Below are 12,315 nucleotides of genomic sequence, written 5' to 3'. Positions count from 1 at the left end.
AGGCTCGCTCACAAACCTTTTTACAATTGCCTTAACTGAATAAAACCAAGTCAGTCAAAACAATTTACTTTCGTCAAGCATTCAGTAAGTGACAGAGGCCTCTGTCCACATGGAGCAGATGAAAGACTGGCCACATTTAATACATTTTAGCATTAATCTGGCATTCTAATATGCTCCAGGACATAGGAATAAGTCCATAAAGAGCTAATCTCAAAGCACATTTAAACAACAGTGACCACTCCATGGATGGGAGGTTGCTAACCTACCTGTTTGCAGGGCTTTCCCACAGCCAGCCTTGCTTGGGCAGGCAAAACCAGGCAAACCAGGACAGGCTCCAGTGCAGAAAGTGCAGCTGACCAGTTTACCTCTGTTTTCAGGTTGAAATCTTGCAATTCTTCTCGAATTCACGTTCAGTTGGATCCACTGTGTAAAATCAATTACTGCGGGAGCACAGAACCATCAGACAAAAATCTGGTTTGATTGATAAAGAAGGTGAGCTCTGCATAGGTTTAAAAAAAGCCCTGCAGCCAGAGGCAGAGAAACCATGACCATTTCGTGGCGGGGCCACCTAATCCTCCATAATCATCAAGCGCTTTAGGCTAAAGACTGACACAAGTCACTTTTAGTCCCTTGTTGAAAGCAACCTTTGCATAAAAACCTTGATTGTACACCGGTGCTAGAAGCAGCAGAGAGTGTACATTGCAGCCATGTGGCTCAGCATCCCATGTCCCATCTCTCCTCCGTGTGTGCCAGCCAGCGGGCATCGAACCCCGCAGCACAAGAAGGGTTTCATCTCCCACAGGGAGCCCTATGCCCACCCTGGGGCAGATGTTCTGCTCTGGGCAGCAGTCGCTGGAGCACCACACCTCCCATGTTTTGGGGGACAACATGGTTCCCCATAGATGTCACTCACTCTCCAGGTCATTTTCCAGAGGAGCTTCCCCTCTGTGCCCACTGGAAGGGCTCAGAGATCTGCTCGTCATTACTGCGCGATGGCTTTGCAGGGCACTCGATTAACCAGAAACCTTCTGGGAGAAAGAAACCCAAGAAAGATTGATTCTTTATAACCATCTTTCAATAAGTGAGTATAGACCCCTCACATATCCTTAAATTATATATCATTTATTGAAATATAGAGATCTTAATTTACAGGATTTTTTTCAAAGACAAAATATCAACAGGGGCATTTTTTGAAATACATTTTGTGCCTACCATCACTCAGGCCAGTTTGCCCTTCTTCAAACATTTCACAACAGCCACCATTTTGGAAACACTTCCTTTTTTATTATTCTAAAATATAACTTTTGGACATTCAAAGTGCAACAGTTAACGTGCCTGTGGAATATATCACAGTAAAAAAAATATAAACAAAGGCAGTGATATAGCTGTCATAAATGTTTTGGCAGTATTCTAGAAGTCTATATAAAAATACTTATATACATATTGATGTATAACATCATCATATCTCACGTCCTTCATCATGTAATAGGACCATTTTGTACAAGTTGCAGACCACGCTGTAAGGAATTGGTTGGCCATTCCAAATCAAAAGCTGTGTTTCGCAGGCTTAACGCTGATTGTCGTTATACAATTACTCTAGTGAAAGGTTTGGGAGTATCTCTTCCAGTGGCTTCTTAAAAATTAAGCCATAAAAGAAAAAGTCTGTAATACTGATAATATCGTAAAACTAAGCAAATCATCTTCTCACACTTCTTCCTCTCTGGTAAACCCCCTCTCTTCCTCTGCTTCTCATTCCAGTTTCCAGGCCAGTTTGTCTGATTCCAAGCCCGTGGTGAGCTGCGTTTGGCTAGACCCCTGCCACGGGTGCAGTTCATGAACACAATACTCGTGACAGGATGGAGAATCAACATTACCGTGCATCAGAAATTGAGCCAACTCCAGTTCACGTCCACCCTTTGGGTCTAGCCCTGAGATGCACTGCGAGATACGGAATGAAACTGGTGAGGGGAAGGGGAGACCACATGAAAACATCCTTAAATTCCAGTAACTGGTACAATAAGATGCGCTGGGGCTGATTTTCAAACCCTGAAGAACACTGGGCCATGTGCAAAAATGCAGGTGAAATTGCTTGCCTAATTTGAGCATGTAGTTGTACTGGCTACACATGCAAATTAAGGCACGTGTGGTCTCAAGTGGCCGTTCAGATATCTGGGATATCAAACAGATAATTTGTGTTTCCTCAATTCATAGTTCATAGCTGGAGGGGGGACTTTACGTCGCTTCGTCTGTCCTGGCTGTATGGAGAGTCTTTGTGTTTCACAGTTGTCGCCGCACAGAGCTCAGTGACACGTGTTCAGCTCCCGGGTAGACACTCGGTCTTGATCTGCTGGCTGCAAGAAATGGAGGATGCGCCATGGCTCACGGTTCCTCCTGATTGTCAGCCTCCCTTGGGGTGGGAAATATGGGCACCGTGCTCCAGGTCCCATTGTCACATCTGCAGGACGCCTGTACGTGGCTTCAGATGGGTGATGCTTTGAATGGGAAATATGGGCACCGTGCTCCAGGTCCCGTTGTCACATCTGCAGGATGCCTGTACGTGGCTTCAGCCGGGCGATGCTTTGAAACCCAGACCCAGAAGTATTTGCCTGTAACACTGACAGTATCACATTTGCTTTCCTTTGATCCACAACCGTCCACAACAATGAAGCCAAGGGGACTTGTGTAGCTTTTCCTAGGGCCATTTCAAGTCAAACTGTAGCTTAACACGGCAGCATGTTCTGTCGGGCACTGCTGGTCCCTCTGTCACGCTTCCTCGGAAAAATGCTGCAACACAGGGATGGGTTTGCACCACGTTTGCATTGGTTGTGTCGTGCCAGAGGCTGAGCACCTCCCGCGAGGCACCGGGGGCACGGAATTAAGGTGAAGTTTGAAAGTTGAGCACCAGAAAGGATGGGGCCCTTCGCAGTGTTGTACCTTGGTTTTTTTCACATGTAAGTCTTCCAAAGCATCATATCTCAGTAACACCTTGTACAGTGATAGCAGGAATCGTAATACTTTGCTCGTGTGAATGGTATCCAAAAACAACTATTTCAGGCTGCGAGCACGTTCATTTTCATGCATGACCTTCTGAAAAATACTCTTGGAAGCAATTACCGTTTGTAGTTACAGTCTGCAAAGATAATAGTCAGAGTGTTCTGTTCCTCTTTAAACCTGAAAACTAAGACAAAAATATTTGCTGCAGAATTATTTCTGCTTATTTAATCTGGAGTTCCAGTCTGGGAGAGGTGTCTTTGTTCCTTGAGCAGTTCAAATATCAAATCAATTTTTCACAGCTAACCATCGTATAAGATTTCTTTTGAGTACCCATGAAATAATAATAATGAGATGTTGCTGGTGATTTATCAAAACTTCCATTCTTGAGCATCTTGAAAATCTGGCATAATTTTTTTTTAATTAAATTTTTAGAACCTCACTTAATCAGAGGACAATAATTTCTTCTAATCTGATTAGAAAAACTACTCGGCTCATGACAGAAAACTAAATCTTGACTTTTTCTCCATGTTAAAGTAGCTTTAGCTAACCGGAGCAGTTACCATATTGTGTACAGCCAAATAACAGAATTGTTTCATAAAAATTTTCAGGTCATAAATTTTTTCCTTGTACTTAAAAATGTTTCTTGAGACTGTGCTTTTACTGAAGGACAATGAATTATAAAATATACATTTAATGTTACTGAAAACGGTAGTAGTATTATCTTGAAAACAGCTATCTTCTATAGTTAATAAAGACTTACTAGGTTTCTAACACCTATTATAGACTGGTTATTAATCATCATTATTATTATTATTATTATTTTTATTATTCCCCTTTACTTGCATTAATGGTAAAAAGTAACATGTTTTGTAGTACCGGTCAGTCCCTTGTGGTTTTAGACCTTCTTGGTCCAAAAGTGGTTTTTGCATGTTCTTCAATTCACATGATAGTTCAACAGCAGCTGACATTGAGATTGAGGGAGGAAGTACACAAAACTCATGAATGATCTCTTCAAAAATCCATGGCATATGTTCGATGTGCACCTCAAAAGATCCTTGAGTAGACAGTTATTTACATAATTACAAAGGTGAAGTATTGCTGCAGTGGAAATTCGGTCCATCAAAGTCATATGAATGCCCTTGAAACACAAAACTGGTCTGTTTGTGGCCTTTTCCTTCATCCTCCTACCAGTTGGAATGGCAAACAACACTGAGATGCTACTGCAAGAAGCAACACTAAAAAAAAATCCATCTTCGACATGTCTCTTTCATTCACGCTCAGGCTGATCCCTCTGCCCATCGCTGGGAGCTTCTCTGTACAAATCCGCCTCCTCCTCACATCCTTGACATTGCAATAAAGTGGTTTTCTCTGCGGAGCAGAAGTCTGTAGACGACACGGCGAGCTTCCTCGTGTGCAGAGCTGGGAGGTGTTGGTGGGGTTACAGGAAGCTGTCCTCCACCAGGTCTGAGGAGTCGATCCCAATGTCGTCCATCATGTCAATGTCCTCAATGGTCTCGTCCTCTCTCTTGATAAAAGTAGAGCTACTGGAACCAGTTTCAATGGCACTTTCTTCAGATGTCTGGGAACTGGAAGAGACAAACATCTCAGAGATACGGCAAATACGTGGCAAATGTGGCTGGGTAAGTCTATTCCATTCTCTAGCAGGACTGAACACCATGTCTCCACATGCTCTCTGACCCATGGTGCAAGCTTAGGTGACTCTGACTATGTGGCTGGGTAAGTCTATTCCATTCTCTAACAGAACTGAACACCATCTCTTCACATGCTCTCTGACCCATGGTGCAAGCTTAGGTGACTCTGACTGCCTGTTTCTTAAGACATGGCAGATCTTTTATCTCAAAAGTAATGAACCACCTTCATATTAAAAGAAGCAGGTTGTTCATATCTTCCTCCAAGCACTTTCTGCCAGAAACTCATTAAAGAAATAGCTTTATGACACTGCTGTGGCAATAGGTCATTTAGGTAAATCTAGGGAGGTCATGAAAATAAGATAACAATAATGGACAATAAGTTAACAGAGAGAGGTAATAAATCTTAATCTGGATAATGCTTCGAAGAGATTTCATTCATCAGCCTCTTGAAAATTGTGCAAAAATATTTAAAAAAAAAGAAGTTTCTAGGTTGCTATACTATGAATTAAGGGCTGAATAAACCCCCTGCTATTCACAGTAAAGGTTACACAGTGTTGTGCTGTAGCGGTGTCATGCAAACTGACAAGGGAGCAGTAAAAAGTCCTGGATACACTCCTGTCCATTAAAAGAATCCATGGAAGGTATTAAAAACAACTTCTCCCAAATTTTGAAGGTGGTCTTCCACAGTCAATGCCTTGAGACCTCACATGCAGCTCCAAGGCATTGAGCTATAGGGAAAAGATGTGTTGCAAAATGAGCCCACGGAGCCACCCAGACAGCCACTGTGACTTGGCCAAGCTAGCAAGGGAGGCCCAGTGACACACAGGAGCACCCTGCCAGCAGTCCCCTCCCCCTGCCAGTCACGAAAGAGCCCAAATTAGGCTTTTCCAATCGAAAACACTATGATTAGTCATATTCCCATACCCAAATGGGACCTTCTGAATAAGTAGTCCCAACAGAGCCAAGGAAACCGTTTTCAGACTAGGATGCTAAAAAGTGTTAATGCACATCGCCAGACATGACCCAGAACACTGACTATGGACAACCTGGTCTGTAAACCTCACATACCTGTGCCTGTTCCTTTTGCCAAGCTCGTCTTCAGAAACGGGGTCAATGTCAGGCAGGGGGATGATGTACCCGCTGTCAGCACTCAGCCTCTGCTCATCAAATCCGCTCTCCCTGTCCTTTAACTTGTCATCGTTCTTGTAGGTGACACCAATGTAAGCGTTGTCACAGTCCCCTCTCATGCGCGTGACAGCTGGGTGATCACTTTTCAGGAAGTCCAGGTGGATCTTCTCATAGCTCTGAAAATATTCATTTCAAACACCTGATTAGATGATATTCACTGAGACCTCACAAGAGATTATTCACTTTCTTCAAAAGGGTAGCTGTGTTTCATTAACCCAGAAGATATTCTGCCCTGTGAGCCAGCAACAGTGGATAGAGAAGCCCAGCATCTTCAAGTCATTGGGAATTTGGAGATAAACCAGTTTTAGAAGATGCAGGAGTCAGTGCTGTGAGCAGCACAGAGCTAACAGACAGATGTGAAAGAATGGTAGCAAGAAGGGGAAAGAAATGAAGGGAAGTGCAAAAATGAAACACTGAATGATGGGGCAGGCAGAACTTGTCCAGAGGTATCAGAATTATGAGCGGACAACTTGCTGGTGTCAAGGACCAAAGAGGGAGATAGGGAGATTATACACGTGGGCGAAGTTATCCCTTTTCTAAAATTCTTTCACTGCCTAGAAAATCCCATGAAAATACATAAAAACCATTCCTCAGTAGAAATACTGAGTTGGTAGGATTTCATTAGAAATGGAGAGTTCTGCTTCCCAGCTAATACTGACAAATTGCTTCTCTCAGAAACCTTAGTTTCAGTTCCCCCAACATGCAATGACCCTCTCCAAGTCATGTAACTCATGTAGGGAAGGATGTGCCAGTCCAGTGCTCATGGCTCTGACGGCTGGATCAACACATATAATTCCCTCTAAAACAGTATATAGGAAGCACAAGGGAAATTCCAAAGAGCAAACCTTTTTGTACTCTCCAGGCAACAAGCTCTCCACAATTTCACTCAAATGGTAGAAAGAAGGTCTTTTCTCTGGCTCACTGTTCCAGCACTTTACCATGATCTCGTACCTGCGGGTAAGACGGAAATCAATTTAACCAAAGGGAAATGAGCAACCAAACAGAAACTAAAGCCAAAATTATCTGGAGACTGGCCAGGTGGGGGAGAGCCAAATGCACACATACACTTCATTGGTAGCATGATCGGGTTTGGCCATTCGGTAGCCGCTCTTGATCTTATTGTAGAAAGTAGAATCAACCATCATGCCAGGATATGGTGTGCCACCTGCAGAAAAACAGAAAGAGAAGAAAAATTACCACTCTCTACTTGACTATCCACGCAGAGTTCCTGAAGACTGTCTTGTCGTTAGTGTCAAAAATTGTTAATGCTGTGATTTGACATGCCATCAAAATTAATCTTTTCTAGCCAATCATAGAATCATAGAATCGTCTAGGTTGGAAGAGACCCTTGAGATTACTGACTCCAACCATCTACCCTACTCTACAAAGTTCTCCCCTACACCATATCCCCCAACACCACATCTAAACGGCTCACATCAGAGCTGTTCTCTTGACCACATTAAGCCCTGATGTGAAACATTGGCTAGGAAAGATTGAAGTAGCTACTACTTAGAAGAAAATCACTTTGTGGTGTTTATAGAGTGTATTGGCTGGGCACAGAGGCTGAGTGATACCTGGATTAGGTCATCAGCCTGCGTTCAGCAGACCTGAGGTCATGGCTCTGCTCTGCCATTGGCTTTTTGGGTCACTTTAAGCAAGTCATTTGATCTGTCTGGTTTTATTGCTTTTGACACCTGCACAGCACCTGAGAATGATGTGGTCTGAGGTATTCTCCTCGTCCTGGCTGTAAGGGCAAAGCCTTAGTGTGAGCCAGTCCCTCCATGCCCAAGTCTTCCCACCTGGGCAGGTGACTTTAGACAACAGCTAACATGTCAGGTGTGGGGATTGTTGAAAGTCTGGACTTGGCCTCTGAGCTGACAGGGTTAAACCATCATTTGGCTCTACGGTGTACAGACATCACTGATGTGTAAAAGGATCATTCAAGCTGAAGTCAGTGTTGCAGCCAGATGTCAAAGTTAACTTTCTCAATAAACACCACTGAGGTTAAGTTTTGCTTTCTGAGAAATATCATCTTTCTTAGGCAGAGGAAAATCCTACAATATCCTACAATATTTACACCAGAAACCTCTGCCCTTTCAAAAGCAGGGTTTTCACTTAACAGTGGGCTTCAGACCCTTCCTTGCAGGTAGGGCAGTGAAGCACAGGCTGAGCTGTGCCTCAGTTCCTGAGACATCCAACAGCACTCCCATGCCTGCCAGGGATGCAGGTGAATGGATATTTACAGGACACTGTGATGCCCAGAGATTACAGTAATCAATACCATAAAGAGTGGTGCAACTGCTGTTTTCTGAGAAGCAGCTATATGGCAACTCGGTCTAGAAAATAACATTAGGCTTGGGGTTGCCGTGGGGCAGTAGTAGATACCATACAGGCGTGATTAATTCTGCTGGGAGTAAATCCGGGCAACGCAGGCTTACTGAAGCAGGCCAGCCACCCGCCCGGGAGGCTAATTAATCAGGCTGAGGAAAGAGCCAGGCTGTTCCCAGCTGGGAACTGTACATTGTCTGTAACTGCTATAGATTGTCATAACCACTTTACGCTGCCATAAACCAACTGTGTGAGCGGTGCTGACCTGGAAATGAGAAATCAGCGTCCCAGAAGATTGACATTTGTTTTCCTTCTCTAATGGGACTAAGATGGGCTCTTTTGAAATGTATATGAAGATACTTTCAAAGCAGCCACTGGGCTGGGCTGTAACCCCAGGCACCCCAGGGGGAAGCATGTTCCTTCTCCTGTTATCCAGGAGATCCATCCTGGCCTGACACACCAATACTTTTCCACAACAGCTTTTCACTCAGTGCTTTCAGTTTTCTAGCAAAAAAAAATATATATATATTGCAAAAAAAAAAAATCTAAAGAGAACTTTGGGAGAGTTTGGACGTTTTACTTCACACCCAGCACCGGGATCTGAAATCCCATACAGAAGAATAACTAACAGTTGATTTCACACATATATTTTTACTGTAGAATTTGAAATACTTGATGTAGAACAGCTTGAACTGAAAAAGCTTAATCACTACACACAAGAAAGTGTTCACAGTACATACCAAGAGAAAATATTTCCCACAGCAGAATGCCATAAGACCAGACATCACTTAATGTTGTGTACAGATTGTCAAAAATGCTTTCAGGTGCCATCCATTTTACTGGGAGGAAAGTCTGTATCGAAAAGAAAGAAACCCCAAACCGCACAGCTTAGTCATTAAAGAAATGCTTCCCTTTGCAGCTGCTGTTTGATAACCAAGATTAACTTCCCTCTAGTAAGAAAAGTTGTGTTAGCCTGGCTAGTGTTTATTTTCAATTCCATATAACACAGAGGTACCAGGATTGTAAGGAACGATACTATTTGCTCCCCACAAAAACTAATTATAAAATTATAAAGCCATAACTATATTAATTTTATTACTAGTAAATGACTAGGCTGATTGAAAGTACGATACAGGAGCTGGCACTGCTGATCTAGGTCTGAGATGTCATTGACTCGAGTGTCACTACTCTACATAGCACAGACACAGCTCCTTAATAATTTATCCAGTCGCAAAACTTGCCAGTCAAAATGTAAACCTGCGAAGTACTAAGCGTGGCCAAGTCCTTTTCAGCTTTAAAGCAGAACTGGGAAATTTGCAGGAATTAATGAACTGAAGAAAAATTGTTCTCAGGAGCGTTCATCCCAATGGTCAATTAGTGTAACTAACACTGAATGGCAAGAACATTAAACAGCATTTAAAACTGACACTTCTCATTTCAGTTAAAGCAGAGCTCAGGAGATTAAGAAGTACATACGCTGCCCTTGGAGACATAGTTGGAATCATGCATGATGTCTCTAGCCAGCCCAAAGTCACAGATCTTCACAATTTTTCCTTGAGCCAGGAGGACATTACGAGCTGCCAAGTCACGGTGCACACACTGTAGGGAGAGAAAATGAGTTGTTCAAGGACGTGCTAATTCCGCGAGGGCCATTTCCCTCGCATATATCCCTGAAAGTAAGTTCTGTTAACTTTCTGGGCACAGTCTTTACAAGACCTTCTACTGAGCAGCACCTGTATTGCCCAGCTGGCAGGGGCAGGGAGGCACCAGCCCTCAGAACCAGCGAGGGTTCATGCAGATGTACTGCAGTGGGGAGAAGTCAAATGTGATGCCATGCTTTCCCCTTCTACCCATCATCTACCATGCTTCTGACCATGCTGGCCTGTGGCTGCATGGACCCTCCACCTGGACCCCGCTTAGATCCACCACCATCCCTGGCACGCTGCCTCCATGAATGTCACGGGCTGCCATGGGAGAAGAGGACTGACAGCTGCTCTGATTTCTCCAGCCAGGGTGATCTCAGTTGCCACGTAAGTGAGAAAGTTGTCTACAGCCCCAGAAAGAATACTGTATTGTGCCATATTTTCAGAATATAAATTGAAACCTGTACTTGGAGATGAAGATGTTTTTACACTTCCTTGTATTTATACTTAGTTCTTTTATTTACTTACATTTTTAGAAGCCAGGAATTCCATTCCTCGTGCAACCTGGTAGGTGAAGCTCAGCAAATCCAGTAGGCTGAGGCCCTCTGAACTGTCATCTGAGAGCAGGTTTTTGACTTCTGATTCTATTGAAAAAGAGAGAAAAATGTGTTTGTGCTCTGGACTGTGAAAGCAACATCCATTTCCCCTCACCTATCATGATTCTGAGCTGATGACTTTAACAGAATGCCATGACCAAACCAGTCTTTTCCTAATAACTAACCACTTTTAGTGTCTGCATCAGTCACTGACACATACTGCAGTCTTAAAAACAACCAGTATTAAATATAGGTTTTGTTTTTTCTCCCGTCTGTATTTTTTTTTCCCCAGAGAACTGCAGGAAAAGGTGAAGTTAAAAAGGCCCATTGAAGTGTTTAACAGGTTGTTTGCAATACTCAGTGTGTGGTATGAAAACATTGGTTTAGAGGTGGTGCCTTCATTAGATTTTTGTGCATGCATGTACATTCTTATCCCTTTACTTTTGCTGAAAACTGTTATGTTTCCCAGCAAGAATTCACTGGGACTAATCCAATACCAGCAAAAAGGGTTAGGAATTCTATGGCAACAGTTTTTTTTTTTTTTTTTTTATGAAAAATGTCAGCAAAAAAAACCAGTCAAAATTCAGTGACTCATTTACCCCGACTGTCCTAGAGCACAATATGAGTACATTAGTCTGCCATGTAAATCTGGGACTGGATAGGGTTCAGCTTCTGGTGCCTGGAGGCAGAAGTGACGGTGCCTATTTTTAAAGCAAAGCATATTTGGTTTCTGAGAAGAGCGCCGGGGAATGGGATGCATTCATTATCTTCATTACATAATCCAGGAAAGTATTTGGGAGTGTTCTGCATTTGCTAAGTGTCAGTTAACGTGAAACGTAAGTGGAAACAGAGCGATAGATATTTACTACTAGTATTATTATTACTGTTATTATTTTATTATTATTATTCATTGCTGTTGCTCAAAATCTTGCAAACGACAAGACTAATAAAATCACTGCCTCCAAAGAGCACCCTCAGTCTCACCACAGGGTGCAGCCCTTCAGCCCTTCTGCACAGCAGCAAACACGGGGCTCGACACCTGCTGCTCCAGGAGCACACAGCCCTGTCCCCAGAGCATAACGAAGCTCACAAGCACAAGCTTTTAACTTATAGCTTACACTGACACACTTAAAAAAACACATCTGAATAGTTTACATCCAAACAGAGGTCAAAAAATAAGATATGCATTTATGTGAGAATTGTGAGTATTGATGATGTATGCAGATGGGACAATTGGATGTTACCTGAGATAGATTTCTTCTTGTATGAAGCAGGCCGATCATACACAGATCTCTGAATATCAGAGTATTTAGATCCCTCCTTTCTCTCCAGCATTGGCACATACTGAGTGGTATCGGCTTGTTTCATGTCCATGTATTCTCCAGTGTTTTCAAATGATAATATCACATAACTGAAATCGGGAAAGAATACAGGTGTATCAGCTGCTATTGCCCAGGTGACTTCCCTGCCACAGCACCCACAGATCTAACAGTTCTTTTATGGAGTACAGTTGCACTGCTGTGAGATAGAAGAGCATAAGAGCTGACTTCTTGTTAGGGAATACGTAAAGATTATATATTACAACATAGCCATGTGCTACCACATATTAGTGCATGTTATCACATATCACTGTAGTCAAACACAAAGACTTCAAACTTATCCTTTTGCCAATAGTCAAGTATATAAACATGCATTGTCTAATTTCCCAAAACTCCACTGAATTCAGGTACTACTACCAATGGCTTTTACTCCAAGGTATTCCAAATTATAGATGTAATTTATTAATCCAAACAGTTTTCATCCAATCCAGCTACAAAGTCAGTTGGTCTATTTGCCTGAGTGATTTTTTGAAGGAATCTCTGTTCACCTTCTAAATCCTGGCTAATTTTATGACATTGCTTTATTGCTGAATGT

At 42.7% G+C, this 12,315-nt stretch overlaps 1 protein-coding gene across 2 annotated transcripts in view; it reads right to left on the bottom strand.

Moving 5' to 3' along the window:
- Window positions 1–2,531: 2,531 nt before the first annotated feature.
- The window catches only part of PDGFRA (platelet-derived growth factor receptor, alpha polypeptide), a 34,496-nt gene continuing 24,712 nt past the window's right edge, over window positions 2,532–12,315 (bottom strand). The window contains exons 16-23 of one of the 2 annotated variants that reach the window (XM_014945622.1): window positions 11,646–11,812; window positions 10,334–10,449; window positions 9,639–9,761; window positions 8,903–9,014; window positions 6,900–6,999; window positions 6,680–6,785; window positions 5,715–5,950; window positions 2,532–4,580 (exon numbers count right to left, since the gene is read on the bottom strand). In XM_014945622.1, coding sequence (XP_014801108.1) covers window positions 4,433–4,580; window positions 5,715–5,950; window positions 6,680–6,785; window positions 6,900–6,999; window positions 8,903–9,014; window positions 9,639–9,761; window positions 10,334–10,449; window positions 11,646–11,812 — 1,108 coding nt within the window. In that variant the 3' untranslated portion in view covers window positions 2,532–4,432. The remainder of the gene's footprint in view (window positions 4,581–5,714; window positions 5,951–6,679; window positions 6,786–6,899; window positions 7,000–8,902; window positions 9,015–9,638; window positions 9,762–10,333; window positions 10,450–11,645; window positions 11,813–12,315) is intronic. The other variant, XM_014945623.1, reaches the window with a different exon arrangement.

The sequence above is a fragment of the Calidris pugnax genome, unplaced genomic scaffold, assembly GCF_001431845.1.
Source record: "Calidris pugnax isolate Ruff unplaced genomic scaffold, ASM143184v1 scaffold58, whole genome shotgun sequence".
Taxonomy (NCBI): domain Eukaryota; kingdom Metazoa; phylum Chordata; class Aves; order Charadriiformes; family Scolopacidae; genus Calidris; species Calidris pugnax.
Note: the sequence above shows the minus strand (reverse complement) of the source record. Positions and strands in the feature narration are given on the sequence as shown.